This window comes from Mesoplodon mirus, assembly GCF_964341445.2.
Source record: "Mesoplodon mirus genome assembly, chromosome: 11".
Taxonomy (NCBI): Eukaryota; Metazoa; Chordata; class Mammalia; order Artiodactyla; family Ziphiidae; genus Mesoplodon; species Mesoplodon mirus.
Window position 1 is genome coordinate 93494473 of NC_138987.1, and position 21732 is coordinate 93516204.

At 44.1% G+C, this 21732-nt stretch overlaps 1 protein-coding gene across 6 annotated transcripts in view; it reads left to right on the plus strand.

The window, feature by feature from the left end:
• DUSP16 (dual specificity phosphatase 16) overlaps positions 1–21376 on the plus strand; it is an 85580-nt gene extending 64204 nt beyond the window's left edge. For all 6 annotated transcript variants that reach the window (XM_082636524.1, XM_082636522.1, XM_082636523.1 and 3 more), the window contains 3 exons: positions 8491–8650; positions 13710–13833; positions 17588–21376. In XM_082636524.1, the coding sequence (XP_082492650.1) occupies positions 8491–8650; positions 13710–13833; positions 17588–18758 (1455 nt within the window). In that variant the 3' untranslated portion in view covers positions 18759–21376. The remainder of the gene's footprint in view (positions 1–8490; positions 8651–13709; positions 13834–17587) is intronic.
• Positions 21377–21732: the final 356 nt, after the last annotated feature.

A 21732-nucleotide genomic window follows, 5' to 3' on the forward strand; every position in this document is an offset into this window, starting at 1 on the left:
TATGGTGTTTAATGACAGGACAGAGTAATACTGAGTTGTGTACGCTTTACACAACACACTGAAACAACGCTGAATGAATTACGTAAATTCCTTAAAATGTGGTAGGAAGTCACAGACCGCCATCTCTGAGTAAAAGCAGCCATGATTCTGTAAAACAAACCCATTCTGCATACTTGTAGTTCCATCCCAGTTCTTGCTGTCAGGAACATTGACATAAGATGCCCTCTCGGCCACTTATGTGCCCGGCCATAAACACCGTCAGGAGAGAAGGGACCAGAACAGTCACGTGACAGTCACGTGACGCCTCCGCTGACTACAGCCCCCGCCCACCCCTCTGCTCTGCCGCCCTCAGCAGGTGGACGCCTGTCTCCTGGCAGCAGTGGGCTCTGGGCCGTCGCAGGGCTGCTAACCCCATTTGAACAGTTTGCTCACCAGGACGCAATTGTGTTTGTTCTCGGACCTGTTTAGGCCAATGTACTTGTTATTATAACGATGTACGTTAGTTAAAATATTGCATACACGGATGAAATATGAATGAGGAAAGAGAGTTGTTTTTCTATGACCTAAGCTAAATGTTTTCAAAAGATTCAGGAAAGGGACTTTCCTGGTGGCGCAGTGGTTGGGACCCCGCACTCCCAGTGCAGGGGGCCAGGGTTTGATCCCTGGTCAGGGAACTAGATCCCGCATGCATGCTGCCACAACTAAGGAGCCCATGTGCCTCAACTGTGGAGCCGGCGAGCCACGATTAAGGAGCCCACAAGCTGCAACTAAGGAGCCCGCCTGCCGCAACTAAGACCCAGTGCAACCAAATAAATAAATAAATATTAAAAAAAAAAAAAAAGGTTCAGGAAAGACAGATTGCTCTATGTTTTTTCTGTCTTACTAGGTGGGGGAAGGCAGCTGTAGAATATTTAGGGGACAGTCATAATCCAGAAGATTCTGTACTGATTTATTGCTTTACTAGTTCTTGCTCTTTAAAGAATGGAAAGTGTAAGTGGTAGATGCATTTGGTTGTGATTTTCTTAAGAACTCCAACCAGCTAACCTATTTAAAAAGAAAACCAAGAAATTAGTGAATTAATGTACATTTATTTGTTTTGAGTTAAAATGTTTTACGTATATATGTAACATTTTTAATGGTTTCCTCTTTTAACTCATTTTTTCCACTGATGTATAACTACCATTTTTTTCTCATTTCGTGGTTAAATTATTATCACTCCATTTCAACACATTAATGTCCCCTCCCCCCTTACATCAGTTATCTAAATTAAAGCTACCACTTAAATGCATCTTTTCGTGGCACACCGTTTTATATGTGGAGAATACTGTTGAGACATAAACAGCGTTGTAGGCTTGGATGACTGATGTTTCTTACATGAGGTCACAACTGCCCCTGTTTCGTGTTTCTTTTCCGTCGGGCCATGACCATTGGGCACATGGCAGCAGCGGCCTGAGGCTGGGGGACGTGCACGTGGGCAGCCAGGCCTCAGCCGGGAGCAGCAGGTGCCACTGTGAGCACGGCAGCAGGGCCACGCTGTGATGCCCGTGGCTGCAACTGTGGTGACCATCAGGGAAAAAAGAGGTAAAATAGGACTGATTAGTCTCCTCCAATAGCCATCAAGTGTCCTGAGTTGCTCCCAGAGTCTCCTCAGAGAAGTCCATGCCCAGAGGGGTGCTCCTTTATTTCCTAACTGGTTACAGTTAAAAAGGGTGAAAAAGGATGCAATTACAACTTTATATTCTGTTGCTTCATTTGGTTAAAAAGAAAGTCTGTACGTAAGCTAGTTACTTTAGTGCTCCATCTAATTTGCTTTAAAAAGAACTTCAGTAGAGAATGGCGGTTAAGAGGACAGATTCTGGAGATGAATATGCTTGGGTTTGGATTTCTACTCTGGACCACTTGTTAGCTGTATAACTTTGGAAGCATTACGTGAACTCTCTAAGCCTCAGTTTCCTCATTTTACAAATGAGAAGAATAATAGTATCCATTCAGAGGGTGGCTGTGAGGATTAAATGAGACAGTCCATTTAAATGCTTGCGCGGTACCAGGTACACAGGAGGCACTCAGTAAATGCTAGATGTTTATTGATGTGTACCAGGTGCCACAGTGGTATATTGTTAATGCAACATGGCACCTGTTGCGAAGGTGCCCAACACATGTTTTATTGAATTCAGGTTTCAGTGGTCACTTTACAGAAGGTAGACTGTCAGGCTAATTGTCAGAAGTGTACATTGTTCTAGACTTCGTGTGGGCAAGTCACGTTTGAGGCTCACCACTGACTTGTCTCACGTTAGTGTTGTCCATTGTGAGCGTTGCCTGTGGCCTTTTTTTTTTTTTTTTTTTTTTTTTTTGCGGTACACGGGCCCCTCACTGCTGTGGCCTCTCCCGTTGCGGAGCACAGGCTCCGGACGCGCAGGCTCAGCGGCCATGGCTCACGGGCCCAGCCGCTCCATGGCATGTGGGATTTTCCCGGACCGGGGCACGAACCCGTGTCCCCCACATTGGCAGGTGGACTCTCAACCACTGCGCCACCAGGGAAGCCCTTGCCTGTGGTCTTTTGTGTAGAGTAGGTAACGCTGCCCACGTCAGCCTCTCTCCTCAGAAACTCGTATGTCTTTATTATCGTACTACTTTTAATACATCTTTGTCACACTGTTGGTGGAAAGGAGATGGAAATGTAAAAAGGTGCCTCTCTTTAAGGAGCGTTCACGAGAGAGGCCTGAAAGACTTTTATCTCCAGTAACGCTGCTGTTTTTGCGTGGGAAACACTGTGGTGATCAGACAGTGGCAGAAGACAGTGTGACCTTCGCTCGTGTATAAGACGTTTAGAAGTTGTAAACACCACTGAGATCTGACGGGAGCCCGCGAGACCTTGGGAAGGCGAGGGTCAGTCACTCTAAGAAGCTCGCCTAGCTCCAGAAGCTGTTTCTTGACTCTGTCCTCTGACAGCTGAGAGGGCTGCACACCTGGTCTGGATTTACTCTGTCTACCTTTTCTGTAAAACAATATATTTATTACGCTGAATGTGGTAAATGAAGGGATGAGCGAGTTGGCAGGAGGCTAAAGTAGGGAGAAAATGACCAACTGTCCTTCGGGGAGTTGGAGTTGGAACAGATTTGTAGAGGAGGTAGCATTCCAAGAAAAGGAAGACGTGACCAGAGCTGCTTAGAAGAGAATGATTTCAGGCCAAGAATGTTTCCTGAGAGGCAGCAATGGATGACTAAATGAAGTGGGTTGTATAGGCTCGCCTGGAAAATGGTGGACGGGATGTTAGCTGAACAGACACGTACTGAGTGCAGCTATGTACCTGGTGCTGAAGGGAGAAAAACAAGCAAGCATCAGGCCAAGACCTCACTACTTCACTGCTTAATAGGAGACAAGAGTGAATCTGCTAATGATAACACGGTGTGCTCGGTGCTTTACTAATAGCACGTCCAAAGTCCTTTGGACGGGCAGAGAACAGAATGGTTAATTATGCACCAGTAGGCGGGGTTCATAGTAAGGTTAACTTAAACAAAGCAGAAAAGTGGAAGAGTCATCAGGAAGAGGAACAGGGCCTGCTGAGCTCAGAAACGGTGTGAGCAACGTCGGGCAAGGGGGACGCACGTGTGATGGGGATTTGGAGATTGTACGGGACAGGAGCAGGCGGTGAGACATGACGAAACTAAGTGTGGATAAAGCACGTAGCGCGTGTTTAATTACAAGAAAGATTACTCTAGTTGTTGTTTGGAGAGGAAAACACCGCAAACTTCAAGAGCTCCCTGTTGGCTTTTGTGCTACCATGGTGAGGGCTTAACACTGAGCAGCGACTAGGAATAGAGAGAAAGGGTGGACGGGAGGGGTGATACCAGGAGGGTTTGGCAACATTAGGATGGGGGTGGTGAGGAAGAAAAACGGGATGAAATGATCCCATTTTCTAGCTCAAGTGTCTGGGTGGATGTTATTACCAAAAACCGGTTTTGGATTACAGAGAGGAAACCAGAATTTGAGGCAGAGAAGGGAGAAAGAGAATGTACTGTGTTTCTGACATTTTGAGTTTGAAGGTCCTGAGGAACATCCAAATAGAGATATCCAGGAAGCAGCTGGAAATAACGTGTCAAAAATTAAAGAGGGTGTGTGTGTGTGTGTGTGTGTGTGTGTGTGTGTATTTATTTAAGAGTCATCAGCATGTAGAGGTGATAATTAAAACTACGGAGGGGCCTCACCTGGTGGCGCAGTTGTTGAGAGTCTGCATGCTGATGCAGGGGACACGGGTTCGTGCCGCGGTCCGGGAAGATCCCACATGTCGTGGAGCGGCTGGGCCCGTGAGCCATGGCCGCTGAGCCTGCGCGGCCGGATGCTCCGCAACGGGAGAGGCCACAACAGTGAGAGGCCCGCGTACCACAAAAAAAAAAACCAACTACGGAAACAGAGTCAGCCTTCAGAGAGAGTATTTACAGCCAGAAGATGGCCTAGGACTGTATCTTAGAGAACAACCAGCATGTTCAGTTTGGGAAGAAAATGTTCTCATTGTGTGTGCATATATTCTGAAATCATAGCACAAAATAAAGAAAACAAACAAACAAAAGTACTCTAGCATACTCCCAAATCTTGTAAATCAATGCACTTATTCATGCATTTTGGGGATTACATCTAACATGGTCATAATAAATTTACATAGTTGCCAAGGAGGGGCAAGTCATAGTAAACTGTCGTGGTTTTATTTTCTGTTCTTTGTTTCACTTCTCTCTCTAGTAATGAAGATAATAGAGAGTTGACTATATTAGTAATGTGTGATCTTTTAAACAGCCTATTTTGCCCTTAAAAAAATTCTGCTTTAAAGCCTCAATAAATTTAAGAAAACAAATCATATCAGGCATCTTTTCCGACCACAACACTATGAGGCTAGAAATCAACTACAGGAAGAAAACTGCAAAAAACACAAACACATGGAGGCTAAACAATATGCTACTGAACAACCAGTGGATAACTGAAGAAATCAAAGAGGAAATCAGAACATACCTTGAGACAAATGAAAATGAAAACACGACTATCCAAAACCTACAGAATGCGACAAAAGCAGTTCTAAGAGGGAAGTTTATGGTGATACAAATTTACCTCAGGAAACAAGAAAAATCTCAAACAACCTAAAACCTTATGCCTAAAGCAACTAGAGAAAGAAGAACAAACAAAACCCAAAATTAGTAGAAGGAAAGTAATCAGAGCAGAAATAAATGAAATAGAGACTAAAAAAACAATAGAAAAGATCAATGAAACTAAAAGCTCGTTCTTTGAAAAGATAAGCAATATTGATAAACGTTTAGCCAGACTCATCAAGGAAAAAGGGGGAGGGCCCAAATCAGTAAAATCAGAAGTGACAAGGAAGTTACAGCCTACACCACAGAAATACAAAGGATCATAGGAGACTACTGTGAGCAACTATATGCCAATAAAGTAGACAACCTAGAAGAAATGGACAAATTCTTAGATACAAATACAATCTCCCAAGACTGAACTAGGAAGAAACAGAAAATATGAACAGACCAATTAGGAGTACTGAAATTGGATCAGTGATTTTAAAACTCCCAACAAGCAAAAGTCCAGGACCAGATAGCTTCACAGGTGAATTCTACCAAACATTTAGAGAAGACTTAACCCCTATCCTTCTGAAACTATTCCAAAAAATTGCAGAGGAAGGAACACTTCTGAACTCATTCTGTGAGGCTACCATCACCCTGATACCAAAACCAGGCAAAGATATCACAAAAAAAGAAAAAATTACAGGCCAGTATCACTGATGAACATAGATGCAAAAATCCTCAACAAAATACTAGCAAACTGACTCCAGCAATACATCAAAAGCATCATGCATCATGATCAAGTGGGATTTATCCCAGGGATGCAAGGACTTTTCAATATCCACAAATCTGTCAGTGTGATATACACCACATTAACAAATTGAAGAGTAAAAAGCATATGATTATCTTAGTAGATGCAGGAGAAGCTTTTGATAAAATTCAACATCCATTTATAATAATAAAAAACTCTTCTGAAAGTGGGCATAGAGGGAATGTACCTCAACATAATTAAGGCCATATACAGTAAACCCACAGTTAAGATCATACTCAATGGTGAAAAGCTAAAAGCATTTCCTTTAAGATCAGGAACAAGACAAGGATGCCCACTGTTGCCATTTTTATTCAACATAGTTTTGGAAGTCCTAGCCACAGAAATCAGAAGAAAAAGAAATAAAAAGAATCCAAATTGGAAAAGAAGTAAAACTGTCACTGTTTGCAGATGACATGCTACTATACATAGAAAATCCTAGAGATACTACCAGAAAACTACTAGAGCTCATCCATGAATTTAGTAAAGTTGCTGGATATGAAATTAATATACAGAAATATGTTGCATTTCTATACACTAATGAAATATCAGAAAGAGAAATTAAGGAAACAGTCCCATTTACCATCACATCAAAAAGAATAAAATACCTAGGAATAAACCTACCTAAGAAGGCAAAAGACCTGTACTCTGAAAACTGTAAGACACTGGTGAAAGAAATTGAACACAACATGATGGAAAGATATACCATGTTCTTGGACTGGACGAATCAGTATTGTTAAAAGACCATACTACCCAAGGCAATCTACACATTCAGTGCAATTCCTATCAAATCATCAATGGCATTTTTCACAGAACTAGAACAAAAAATTTTTTAAATTTGTATGTATGGAAACACAAAGACCCTGAATAGCCAAGACAATCTTGAGAAGGAAGAACGGAGCCAGAGGAATCAGGATCCCTGATTTCAGACTATACTACAAATCTACAGTGATCAAAACAGTAAGGTACTGGGAACAAAAACAGACACACGGATCAACAGAACAGGATAGAAAGCGCAGAGATAAACCTGCACACTTATGGTCAATCTATGACAAAGGAGGCAAGAATATACAATGGAGAAAAAGTCTCTTCAATAAATGGTGCTGGGAATACTGGACAGCTGCATGTAAAAACATGAAATTAGAACATTCTCTAACACCATATACAAAAATAAACTCAAAATGGATTAAAGACCTAAATGTAGGACTGGAAACCATAAAACTCCTAGAGGAAAACATAGGCAGAACACTCTGACATAAATCGCAGCAAGATCTTTTTCGGGCTGTCTCCTAGAGTAATGGAAATAAAAACAAAAATAAATAAATGGGATCTAATTAAACTTAAAAGCTTTTGAACATCAAAGGAAACCATAAACAAAACAAAAAGACAATCTACAGAATGGGAGAAAATATTTGCAAACGATGCTACTGACAAGGGATTAATTTATAAAATATACAAACAGCTCATCAGCTTAATATAAAAAAAAAAACCCAATCAAAAAGTTGGCAGAAGACCTAAACAGACGTTTCTCCAAAGAAGACACAAAGATGGCCAACAGGCATATGGAAAGATGTTCAGTATTGCTAATCATTAGATGCAGATCAAAACTACAATGAGGTATCACCTCACACTAGTCAGAATGGTCATCATTATAAAGTCTACAAATAATAAATGCTGGAGGGGGTGTGGAGAAAAGGGAACCCTATTACACTGTTGGCGGGAAGGTAAATTGTTACAGCAACTATGGAGAACAGTATGGTGGTTCCTTACAAAACTGAAAATAGAGCTACCTTATGATCCTGCAATCCCACTCCTGGGCATATATCTGGAGAAAACCATAATTTGAAAAAATACACGCAACCCACTGTTCATTGAAGCACTATTTACAATAACCAAAACGTGGAAGCAACCTAAATGCCCATCAACAGATGAATGGTTAAAGAAGATGTGGTGTATATAGTATAGTATGATATAATGTAATATAATGTATAATATAATGGAATACTATTTAGCCATAAAAAGGAATGAAATAATGCCATTTGCAGCAACACAGTTGGACCTAGAGATTATCATATTGAGTCAGAGAAAGACAAATATGATATCACTTATATGTGGAATCTAAAAAGAAAAAAGGATACAAATGAACTTATTTACAAAACAGAAATAGACTCACAGGCATAGAAAACAAACTTAACGGTTACCAAAGGGGAAAGGTGGTAGGGAGGGATAAGTTAGGAATTTGGGATTAACATATACATACTACTATATGTAAAATAGATAAACAACAAGGACATACTGTATAGCACAGGGAACTATACTCAGTATCTTATAATAACCTATAATGGAAAAGAATCTAAATATATATGTATAACTGAAACTGACTCACTTTGTCATACATTTGAAACTAACACAACATTGTAAATTAACTATACTTCAGTTTTAGATTCTGCTTTAAACTTAAGTCTTTACATGTCATTGTGCTAGGTTTATTGGATTTCACTGATTGAATGTAGTCTGATTGTTTCAAGGAAACTAGTCATTTTAATCATTATGCTAAACTTTTCTCTTTAAAAATGATCATGCTAGGATGTTATTAGTTACTTTAATTGCTCTTTCCCTCCCTAGGAGCTGATGCAACAGAATGGGATTGGTTATGTGTTAAATGCCAGCAACACCTGTCCCAAGCCTGACTTTATCCCTGAATCTCATTTCCTGCGAGTGCCTGTGAATGATAGCTTTTGTGAGAAAATTTTGCCGTGGTTGGACAAGTCAGTAGATTTCATTGGTAAGTAGCTCAAGTAGTATTACAAGCCCTTTGGGTTATAGGCTCATGTAGAGGTATATCCCTCCCTCCCCTCCTTCCCTTTTTTTTTCATTAGAGAAAAGGAACCTATTTCATACAGTTCAAAAGTTTGAAAACACATGATGCTCCTTATCTCATTTAGTGGCCAAGGTGATGTGTGTGTGCCATGCCATCCCTAAGGACTAGCCTTGTGACATCCTAGCTAACTTTAACACTACCGGGGTTAAGCCTAATGGGATCTGTGATTATGTATTGGCAAGTGTTTGAAAATTGGTTAAACTTTTGGGATTAAACTTTTTACCCACTTCGTCAAATCCTATAAAAGACAGTTTGGAAACTGTGGTGGCGTTCCTTAAGCTGTTTCTGCCTTGCTGCTGTGTTTTCCCCAGAGAAAAGTCAAATCCTGTGAAAACAAATCCCATTACATTTAAAGTCTTTATGTCACAAGATTCCTAAGCTTCAGTCCGTGTGCCAGTAATTTCAAGTAGTATTGGATCTAATGAAATTCCAACACACACACACTCTCTCTCTCTCTCTCTCTCTCGCTCGCTCGCTCGCTCGCTCGCTCACTCACTCACTCACTCACTCACTCACTCACTCACTCACTCTGATACTTGTGTGGTCATTCCTTGGCGTTGTCTGTGACAGGGTCTGGTCCATACCGTACTTTGTTTTGCTCACTGGGCCCGTCAGCCCTGGAGCCTCCCTGACTCCCAGCTTCTGGCGCTGTTGTGACATTTTGGTGCCTCAGGATCAGATCTGCTGGTAGGAAATCGAAGATGTGTATTTGAAATGTGGTTTTGGGGGAAAGTGGCTAAACCGAGGAGACACGTTCTTTGCTCTTGAGCAGCATAACAAGGTGTGACTCTTGATGTCCGTGTGAAGAGTTTTCGTTAGTTTTCCCCCTAGTCACACAAGTTTGAGCACCCTCATCCATAATTAAATTCTCTGAATTGCTTACTGAAAGTTTTAAAAAAAAGAACTAGTTCCTTTTAAACAGTGAAACTATGTAAATTAAGCCCCTCACTAGATCCTTTCATCTGCGAGAGGAATTTTCTAGACAGTGCTTTTGGAACTTCGGGTAATTCTGAAACAGACCTCCTTTTTTCAAGATTTCGGATTGCCAAGTCGTCTCCTCTTTAATTGGCACGCATTCTGTGAAACACCTGAAGATAAATGGCTTGATAATTCACATTAAAATAATCACAAACAAAAGTCCCCCAATTAATCCTTCCCCCCATTCTACTTCTAGGAGATATTCAGCATCTCGTTCAATGTTTGCCTCTTTAAAAGACGACAGTTATAGTTAACGTTCCCATTGCATGTCACATTGATCCAGAGATGATTGGCTCTAATTTCAGCTAAAAGTGTGATTTCAGAATCTATTTAGAATAGAACCTGATTCTGTTAAGTCATGACAGTGTCTAAGCTTTAGGAGGTTGGTAGAAAAGAGAGAATATGAGTAACTTTGCCCCCAGCCTTCTTTCTTCTTTCATTGGAGCTCTTGGCCACTTTTAATTCCTGCAAAAGGAATTTTACCATGTTGCTGGTTGGTGAAATACCCACCCAAATACGTATCGTGATTTATTGTATATCTGAAGATACTTTTACTTACCAGTGGTTCACTTGCTTGGCCCCGTTTACTGTTAGGGCCACCGTCCTTTTCCCACCCGGACAATCCAGGGCAACACGTCCAGCCCACTGCGGAATTCAGCCCATGTTCACTACAGTTGCTAGTCTCGTCCAGGCTGTTTTAAGCTATGGTTAGTCATGGCAGAGAATATAATTTGAAGACATACCCTCTTACCAGGACTTAATAACTTAGAGGCTCATACTTTTCATTATTCAGGTTAAATTTCAGTAAGTTTGTTTGTTCAGTAGGGTTTGTTGGAAGGACGCAGTTTTCATGGGGTGTTGCCTTTACTTCTACTGGACGCAGGCCACGGCGGGCGCGTTTGCCCATCTGTGCCCCGACCAGGGCCCCCGGCCCGGCTGGCCGCTCGCACGGGCTCCTGCTTCACTCGCCCGCGCAAACTCAGGGCTTCTGTAGGCAATCCAGGGAGGTAATTAAGAGCATGTACTTTGGAGCCAAACTGTATTTGATTATTGGTTAAGTGACTCCAGGTGAGTTACTAAAACTTCTGTGCCTCAGTTTCCTGACCTGGAGACTAAAGATAATGTTTCTACCTTTCAGGGATATTGTTCGGATTAAAATAGATAATGCATGTAAAACACCTTGCAAGGTGCCTGACTCATAATTGGCTCTAATAAATAGTAGCTGTTTTAAAAATTATCTAAGTCCTTTTCTATTTTTTCTTAGAGCTGTACTCTGTCACCTCAGTTATTTCTTCCTTCTTTTTAGCCTCTTTAACTTCTCCCCATCACTGACTCCTTCTTAACCCATTTCATTTGTTATCCTCTCTCTCTTTTTAAACCTAGAATTGATAAAATAGAAAAAACTGAAAAATAGATAAAATTGAAAAAATAGATACATCTTGCCTAATTCCTGGATTGTTGTAGTGGCAGCCTGCTTTTTTTTATTTCCAGTTTTCCCCCGTCAGCGCCTTCTTGTTGCCCCCATTCAGGAACCTGCAGAGGCTCCTTAAGAGCCTCGAGTCCGTAGCCCAACATTCCCAGACTCTCCAACACCTGCTTCCCACCTCTGAACCCTCCTCTCCGTTCACTTCCTGCCCAGCGTGCACCAGCCAAGGCTGTTTTCTGAGTGGTTGTCCAGCCCCACCGTGGGTCTTTCTCAAATGTTTCCCTTCTCCTCTCCGCCAGGTCGACAGGTATTACTTCCTTTGCCTTAAGAGACTCAGTTTAGCACTCAATTCTGCCAAGAAATGTGTTCTAATGAACCCCACTTCAGTATAATCACTTTTTAGTTAGATTTTAAAAATATATCATCAAAGCAGTTGTAAGAACAGTATAAGTACCACGCGGAACATTTGAAAAAGAAACCTGTAACCTCAACATCCTAACACATCTGTTATCATCATTGCTTTATTTCCTTCCAGCCTTTTTCAAATTTTTTATAAAGATTACCTTTTAAAATATGTATCGGTCAGCCAGCCAGTGTTTACTGGGTTCACACTATGTGCTCAGTGTTAAACCCTTTGGGGGAGTGTTAGAAGCAAGACCCTTCTCGGTCCTCCTAGTCTAGTTTCATGATAATTATTAAAAATGATGAGAGAGTACTGTCAACATATATTTAAAGCCAGCCTACTTCCAATAAGAATTTGAAGCAGCTTACAGTAAGAGGTTGGGATCCAAAGATAACACACATTCACACACGTACCCATTAAAGTGGGACAGCGGGGCAAGAACCAGGTACTATGGGACTAGGAAAGGCCCAGTGAAATCGGAATTACAGTCGCCTCTTGAAATTGAGTGAACACCTTAGCTTTGAGCTTCTTAGCAGCCAAGGTGAGAGCAGTATAGGCTAAATACTGAATAGTTGAGAGGAGGAAGAGAGCTGTGTAGCCCAGGAAGGCTTGGACTTCACGTACATGTGTTTGTATTACTGTTAGGTTGTATAGCGTGTCCTTTTTTCTTTGTTTCAATGCTGTTCTGTGTTCGTTTGTTATTGTTTTATTGTGTTTGATTTCCCTGTCTAAAGGGAAGCTGCTTGATTGTTCATGTAGTACCTTAAAGCTCTATGGTGTTTTGTACATAACAAACAATAAGTCCTATACGTTGGGAATTTGTTATATGTATAACAGAGGTGGTGAGATTGAAGTACTATTGTATATTGTATTACTCAGCTGCCAGAGCAGATTCCCTGGATACCTTGTTAATTACAAGAACTTTTAACATAAGCTTTGGTAAACTTTTGGTAGTTATCAATGAAAACAAGGATGAAAAGGGAAGAGTTTAGCTCATGGCAGCAGCGTGCAGGTAAAGGGTAAGCACATACGTAATTGTTCAGATGTAAGGAAGTCACTGTACTGGCTAAAATGGTAGCTGCTTCCAGGCTGTGGGGTAACTTCATCCATGGCCACGAGGAAGCTTTTAAAGCTCATCTACAGTGAGAGCTGGCAGTACGTGCGATCAGATTTCCTTGGTTCTTGGTTCTAACAGTGTTCACGAGTCCTTCTACCATGTTATGGGGAGTTAGCATGACGCAGTCAGACAGTTATCTCCTGGATATCAAGGAAGAGGTCAGCGTTCCCTTGGTCCTCATTAAGGTGACCTACTGAAACTGATTCATGGTACACACATGGCCTCTTCTTAAATTCAGCAAGTAAAGTTAAGTGAGCCACTTTATGACACACAGAAAAGTCTCCCAGAGAAAAATAGGGAAATTATAGGAAGGTGGATTCTATGAGTCGGCATTTTACAAATTGCTTGACTTGGCGTCTCTTTGCGTCGTGATGTGGTATCACTGTGATTAAGTCTCTCCCCGTCCCCACCTCCCTGCTTTTTACAGTTAATGTGTGTGTGTTGCGTATGTTTAAAATGAAAAAAATTTTTTTTAATTTAATCGCTCATATATATCAAATCATTATGTCATACACCTAAAGTACAATGTTATATGTCAGTTATATCTCAAAGCTGGAAAAAAATGTAGTATCTCTTACGTAATTCAAAAAAAACTTAAGTATCAGACAACATAGGTAAACAAAATATTAGCTAAATCTTAGGATTTTGGATGTTATTTTCTTTATACTATTCTGTATTTCTGAAGTCTTCTACACAAAACAAGTAGAATCACGTGATCACAATGTGTGCTTTATACTCAGGGAAAGTTATTAAAATAATAATGTAAAAAATACATGGTGAAAAGTACTGAATAAGAGGCAGCCTGAGTTAGGGACACATTGCTTATTAACACATGTGGACCTTCATTGTTCTATATGTAAATCGTGGGGAAATCATCTTCCCCTACCTCCTTAAAAGAATATTGAAAGGAAAAATAGGTAACTAGATGGGCTCTCCTTCGAGTTGCCAGATGAAAGGCATTGTGTGAGTTAATGGAAATAAGGTCTCACTGCTGGACAGAGTTGTCACTAACGACCCTTTCTGAATTTGACTCATACAGAGAAAGCAAAAGCCTCCAATGGATGTGTCCTAGTGCACTGCTTGGCAGGGATCTCTCGTTCTGCCACCATCGCCATTGCCTACATCATGAAGAGGATGGATATGTCCTTGGATGAAGCTTACAGGTGAGGACGGGAACATGCCCTGCGAGACTGGCTTCTCCTTTGACCTGAATCATGAGAAGACATGGTGGGGGTGGGGGAGAGGGTGGTGGTGACCACGTTAAAGCAGATCAGGATTATTTTAGTTATACTCTTTACAGGTGATTGGATTTTTAAATGGTTTTTCAAAGATTGGAGAAAAATGCATTTTTATAATTTAGAACTAATTCTGCCCTCACACGTATCAAGTTCATCCTCAGCTACTTTTTAAGTTTAAGGAAGAGCAAATACAGAGATCTCCATCCTGTTACTTGAGTTTGTATCTTTGCCTAGTTGGGGAAATATCATTTGTTCTAATTTACACATGAGAAACACTTCAGGAAAATACTCATTATAGAATTCCTACCGTGCTTCAGATTTTGTGTCTCTTTCACTGAGGAAAAATCCCAATATATGCAAGTATAAAACCAAATAATTGTCAAACTCCATTCGTTGAGTAGAATTTCCTGCAATCTAGAGTCGCTTAGATTTAAAAAAAAATTTTATTGAAGTATATAGTTGATTTACGGTGTGTTAAGTTCTGCTATACAGCAAAGTGATTCATTTATACATACATATATTCTTTTTCATATTCTTTTCCATGTGGTTTATCACAGGATATTGAATATTGTTCCCTGGGCTATACAGTAGGACCTTGTTGTTTATCCATCCTATATATAATAGTTTGCATCTGCTAACCCCAAACTCCCAGTCCTTCCCTCTCCCCACCCCCTCATCAACCACAAGTCAGTTCTATATGTCTGAGTCTATTTCTGTTTCATAGATATGTTCACTTGTGTCATATTTTAGATTCCATATATAAGTGATATCATATGGTATTTGTCTTTCTCTTTCTGACTGACTTCAGTTAGTATGATAATCTCCAGGTCCATCCATGTTGCTGCAAATGGCATTGTTTCATTATTTTTTATGGTTAACATTCCATTGTATGTATGTATGTATGTATGTATGTATGTGTGTGTGTGTGTGTGTGTGTGTGTGTGTGTATGCCACATCTTCTTTATCCATTCATCTGTTGGTGGACATTTAGGTTGTTTCCATGTCTTGGCTATTGTGAATAGTGCTGCTGTGAACGTAGGGGTGCGTGTATATTTTCGAATTATGGTTTTGTCTGGGGATATGCCCGTGAGTGGGATTGCTGGATCATATGGCAACTCTAGTTTTAGTTTTCTTGAGGAACCTCCATACTGTTCTCCATAGTGGCTGCACCAATTTACATTCCCACCAACAGTGAAGGAGGGTTCCCTTTTCTCCACACCCTCTCCAACACGTATTATTTGTAGACTTAATGATGGCCATTCTGACCTGTGTGAGGTGATACCTCATTGTAGTTTTGATTTGCATTTCTCTAATAATTAGCGATGATGAGCATCTTTTTCATGTACCTATTGGCCATCTGTATGTCTCCTTTGGTGAAATGTCTATTTAGGTCTTTTGCCCATTTTTTGATTGGGTTTTTTTGTTGTTGTTATTGAACTGTACAAGCTATTTGTATATTTTGGCAATTAAGCCCTTTTTAGTCACATCATCATTTGCAAATATTTTCTCCCAGTCCATAGGTTGTCTTTTTGTTTTATTTATGGTTTCCTTTGCTGTGCAAAAGCTTGTAAGTTTGATTAGGTCCCATTTGTTCATTTTTGCTTTTATTCCTATTGCCTTGGGAGACCGACCTAAGAAAACATTGGTACAATTTATGTTAGAGAATGTTTTGCCTATGTTCTCTTCTAGGAGTTTTATGGTGTCATGTCTTAAGTCTCTAAGCCATTTTGCGTTTGTTTGTGTGTGGTGTGAGGGTGTGCTCTGACCTCATTTGCATGTGGCTGTGCATAGAGCTGCCCCGATTTTGAAGTGTGTGACTTTGAGTGGGTTGCCTCCACCCCGCTTTCTCCAGACGGAAGGCAGCCATTGACAGCAGCACCGACTGGGGTTGTGTTCAGGGACGCGTGAAGCGGAGCCCCCTGTGTACCCTGTTGGATAGAGGCGAGTAGTTTGCGTGTGATAAAGGATCAATAAACATAGGCACCTGGAGCCAGGCCTGCTGTAACAACTGGACTTTCTTCTCAAATTGGAAAATCTGGAAAAACAGAAACGAGCTACCTGAACAGCTCCTCACTTGAGAAAGGAGCCGAGGCGGCTCCGCACCGCTCCGCGTCCTCCACTCTGGCTTCTCCCTAAGGTCCTCCTGCGCCCAGTAGAAACCAGCAGGAAAGGCACCCTTATATCCTGTTATGAGGTCTCATCACGAGGATCCTGTATGTACACTTGTCACAGTTGAGGCCATCATTTCTGGCTTCATTAATTTGCTTTAGGTTACTGATTTCCAAGGAGTTTATTTTTGATTTTTCTCTTTCCTTCCTTATCCAAATATAAATTTTCAGTGTAGTTTCACTACTGCATCTTCTGAGAAGTGGCCTCAAGGGTCAGGGGCCACTAAAGAATATATCTACTATTTCTAAAGAATCACTGTTTCTACAATGAAACATAAAAGCTGTTTATAACTAGTTTTGATCCCTTGATGACTCTTTTTTTTTTTTTTTTTTTTTTGCGGTACACGGGCCTCTCACTGCTGTGGCCTCTCCCGTTGCGGAGCACAGGCTCCGGACGCGCAGGCTCAGCGGCCATGGCTCACGGGCCCAGCCGCTCCGCGGCATGTGGGATCCTCCCGGACTTGGGCACGAACCCGCGTCCCCTGCATCAGCAGGCGGACTCTCAACAACTGCGCCACCAGGGAAGCCCTGATGACTCTTTTTTAAACAAGGTGGTTACAGAAATGAAGCCAGACATAAGACCTGTTTTTTTTCTTCTTTAATATTTATTTAATTTATTTATTTGGTTGTGCTGGGTCTTAGCTGCGCAGGTGGCCTCCTTAGTTGCGGCTTGCCGGCTCCTTAGTTGCAGAACGCGTGCGGGATCTAGTTCCCCGACCAGGGACTGAACCCGGGTCCCCTGAGTTGGGAGCACGGAGTCTTACCCACTGCGCCACCAGGGAAGTTCCTAGACCTGGTTTTGAATCCCGGCACCATCCTTTAGTAGCTGTGTGATTTGGGGCAAGTCACCTAAGGACTCTGTGTACCTCTGTGATGGGGGTAATTACACCCACCTGACAGAGGGTAGTTTTGAGAGTTGAATGAGAGAATACTCCCTTTAGTGCATTAGCATAATGCTTAGCAGACAGAGGCCACTGTGCAGCTGGTTACTCTGTCACACCGAATCCAAAGGGAAGGAACTCGGACGTGTGTGCTTTGATGCCCTGGCCACCTGATACTCTCTTTTGATGGTTTATTTAAAATGTGCAACGTCTTGAAGTGGCTGCGGGGCCTTTGATCTCGGGAAGCTGAAGGTGGCTGTACTTCTGATGGCAGCACCGGTGGGGAGGGGCGCCGTCACCCCAGGTGGTGAGGGAAGAATCACCTCTTACCAGTTGCACTGGAAGCCTTGGGTCCTTGAAAGTAAGGAGGCTCAACCTAGAACTTCAGGGGCCTGGCCCCCCGCTTTCTAGCACCTCCGGGCTCAGGCTGTAAAGCTCCCCGATGCAGAGGCCCTCATCTCCTCCTTGACCCTCTGCCCGAAGTGTTAAACCAGCCACCTGACAAAGGTCTTGGGAGGGTCTCTCTGATGATTCCGTCTCAGCTCCTCACTTTTTGTAGCTTAGTGACATTCTTACGATAACAGGTAGTCGTCAAATTCAAGCCTTTTTGGTTTTTTCCTCTTTTCATAGATTTGTGAAAGAAAAAAGACCTACTATATCTCCCAACTTCAATTTTCTGGGCCAGCTCCTGGACTACGAGAAGAGGATTAAGAGCCAGACCGGGGCGGCGGCGCCCAAGAGCAAACGGAAGCTGCTGCACCTGGAGAAGCCAAGCGAGCCCGGCCCCGGCCCCGCCGCCGCAGCGGAGGGCGGGCAGGGAAGCCAGCCGCCGCCCCTCGGGCCACCCCGCGCCCGCCCCGCCGCCGCTCCCCCGGAGGCGGCGGGGCCCCGGCCTGTGCCCCCCGCCGGTGCGCCCGGCGCCCAGCCCTCGCCACCCGACGACGGCCCCCTGGTCCAGGCGCTCAACGGGCTCCACCTGCCCGCGGACCGGCGGGAGGACAGCGGCCGCCTCAAGCGCTCCTTCTCCCTGGACATCAAGGCGGTGTCGCCGTCGGCCGGCGCGGCCGCGCCCCTGCGCGGGCTCTCCTCCCCGGAGGCGGCCCCGGAGCCCTACAAGCCCTCCTCCGCCCTGGAGGGCGCCGGCAAGCCGTGCCAGTTCTCCCCGGTGCGGGAGGTGTCGGAGCAGACGCCGGAGGCCAGCCCGGAGCGGGAGGAGGCCGGCCCCCCGCGGGGTCCCCAGCCTCCCAGGGCCCCCGAGGGCCAGGGCGCGCGGCCCCGCGCGGGGAGGCCGCTCCTGTCGCCCCTGCCCCGCAGCGGCAGCGTGGAGGACCACTGCCAGCCCCGCTTCCTCTTCGGCCTCTCGGCCAGCCAGCAGCACCTGGCCCCGTCCGCCGCCGGGCTGGGCCTCGAGGGCTGGCACTCGGACATCCTGGCCCCCCAGACCTCCGCCCCCTCCTTGGCCAAGAGCTGGTATTTCGCCCCTGAGCCCCCTCACTTCTACTCGGCCTCGGCCGTCTACGGAGGCCACGCCGGCCCCCCCGCCTTCAGCTGCGGCCAGCTGCCCGCCTGCGGCGGCGACCCGGGCCACTCCGTGCGCCGGCGGCACAAGCCCAGCGACAGGGCTGACTCCCGGCGCAGCTGGCACGAGGAGAGTCCCTTCGAGAAGCAGTTCAAACGCAGAAGCTGCCAGATGGAGTTTGGCGAGAGCATCATGTCCGAAAACCGGTCGCGGGAGGAACTGGGAAAGGTGGGCAGCCAGTCGAGCTTCTCGGGCAGCGTGGAGATCATCGAGGTCTCCTGAGAAGACAGACACGCGTGACTTCTGTGGACAGTTTTTCTCTTGTTCACAAAAAAATATTCCCTGTAAATCTGAAATATATATATGTACATACATATATATTTTTGGAAAATGGAGCTATGGTGTAAAAGCAAAACATGGATCAACACCGTTGTTCTCGTTTAATATCTGCATTTGAGAGCAGCTAGTGTTTCTCTCAACACAAGTGGGAGGAGGGCCGAGGCTAGCTTCCCCCCAGGCACGTGAAACAGTTCTATGCAGTGGACCGCACATCCTCTCGTTCTTACTAAGGCGAGTTCTATTTGGTGTCAGAGGACAGAAGCACCCACCATTTTCCCGTCGTGCTACAAAGAGATCTCAAATACTAGTCCTGTCCGGTCCCTTCCATAGTGCACCTTAGTGCTGAGACTGAGCCAGCCTGTGGGTCGGGCGGGGAGAACCTATTAGGAGCAGAACCTAATGGTAAATCCAAGAGAAATGACCACATCCAAAGCTGATTCACAAACCCAAGCGCACCTGACAGCCGAGCGATGAGAGCATCGTTCCGCTGGCCGACCATTAGGGGCCTTGCCAAGATCTACTACAGAGCAACCCCAGTACCTCAGACGGAAAGTCGGGGCTTTCACCACTACCAGGTTTGGTGGCCCGTTTTCTAGGCATTGTGAACAGGCAGGTAGCTAGTCACCCCTTTCAGACCAGTTCAGACGGTCTCTGCACACATTTCCAGTTGCGCCTGGATGGAAGGCGTTCTTTCTTCTTCTCAGCTTTGTGAAGAAAGGAAGGAAGCGATCTAGGATCAACGTAACAGCCAGGAATCTGGCGGCAGCGTGATTTAAGCTAAGGCTGGGAGGCTAAACAAGTCTACCTCCCTCTTTATAAATCAAAGAGTTGTTCGAGACGGGGCTGTCAACCCTTTCAGTGAAGGTTAATTTCAAGCCAGACGTGAATTGATTCGGTAGCAGAGCAACAGCACCGTCACGTCCCCAGCCGCGGCGCTAGACAGCTTCCGTTTCGGGTTCATCGCGCAGATGCATCTTGTGAAAATGGAACGGTAAGATAGAATTTTACAGGAAACTACTAAGAGGCAGAAGACCGCGGAAGGATTAGAGAAGGTAGACTTGCTGAGGAGAAGCAGGAAACTGTTACTTTCTCAGTGGTTTTTTTCCCCTTAGCATGCGACCAAGGTGGTATTTCTATAATTAGACTTTCATACTGATTGATAGGGCTGAGAGAGGCTCTGGTAAGCAACGAATGTTCAGAGAGAAACAGCGTAGGAAGGTGAGGAGAAGGCGGTTGAATTTTGTTTCGTTGCGAGCAGAGCAGAAAGACACAGCCAAGCTGTCCTCACAAACTAACCCCAGCAGTTTTTAGTAGAACGGACATATCAAAGTGGAGTGGGGCCAAGTGGTCTCCGTCTGTGACCTACAATCACTCTATGGAATCAATCCTGGCAGCTGAAAATAGGAGGTGATTAGAACGAGTCCACAAGTGACAGTACTTACCTGCTTTTAAACTTCCTGGCTTGAGTTTTGTCAGCTACAGTCTGGTCCTGTTTTGAAGCCTTAATTCACGTCAGCAGCTTTTCTTTAGGGTGGCGGGCGGCTGTTAGCACTGTTCTTTACTGTAAGTGTAGCTAGTTGCTGACTCATATCTCAGGTTTTTCTACGTGTGAGAAATGGACAGTCCTTTGATTTGGATGTGACTTCATGTTTCCCGTGGTGACTGCTAAAACCAGCATAGAACGACATGATTCAAAACTGACTTGATTGTGACGATTATGAGCTTCATAGAACATAACTGGTTATGCACAAATAACGGGCTATGATATGGGTATAAAATGAAGAGAGTAAACTGCGTAGGGAGTGCGTTGTTACCATACTGGAAAAGTTCTGTTAAGAGTGATTTAGCTTTTCTATATACATGTAAATTTTGGATGTAATCAGATATTATCAAGGTTTCACACAGTAATTTTTGATGTGTTATGTACACACGCACCAAACGTGTAACAGCTCCCTGCTTCCAGAGTCTGGTCACAACTGTGGAACATTTTTGAGAAATGAAATTAATGGCTCCAATGCTGTGTGTTTCAGGAGGGTTGTGGGACTTGGTTTTAACGCGATCTTTGGGCAGAACTGGCCTTCCATCATTTGGGATTCCTCTCGGCCATGGTCCCCTTCCTGTGACCGATGTGGTCCTGTGCTACACCCTTTGGTCCTTGATCACTAACGTCGAGTCATCAGCCCTTGGAATGGAGACTGCCCTGCCGAAGGGGCAGCCTCTCGGGCCAGCCCCAGAGCCACGTGGGTGGCCGAGGGCCGGGCAGGGCGGTGGCTGACTCTTGGCAGCATGGAATCCGAGGGCGAGCCCTGGAGCCTACCAGATGATACGGGATGGTGATTTTATACGGCAGAACTAGACCTCTACGTGAGAAATGCTGGAAAAGGGTTTAGGACGTTTGTAAAGTTAGGTGGGAAGACTGTATAAATGTTTAATATGAATATAGTGTTCTTTTGTAGTAAGGCAAGCTGTTGAATGGTTGAATTGTGCATTTCTCATTCTGATGTGTCATGAATGTTAATATGATGAAATAAAATCAAAACTGGTACCTGTTTATACATAAATATGAGAAAGGGCCTCTCTCTACAGCATGTCCGAGTGGTGAAGGAGGCCTTGGTGGGACCTGACCTGCTGTCCTCCCGCCGGAGGCATCAGCTGTGTCACGGGATCCAGCGTTCACCGGGAACACGCTCAGGCGCTAACAGTCTGCGGCCATCGCCTTCATTCTTTAATGTGTACGCCAGACGCACACTGTGGTGTAGAAACCTCCGATGACCTCAGGTTTGGTGACTGACTGAAACCAGAATAGGTACAAGGTAGGAAGAAAAAAGACCAGGTAAACATTTGTGGTGCATTTTAATTAATATGTGGACGGTTTTATAATCCTTATAGGAAAAACTGAGGGAGAGCAGTTATTTAA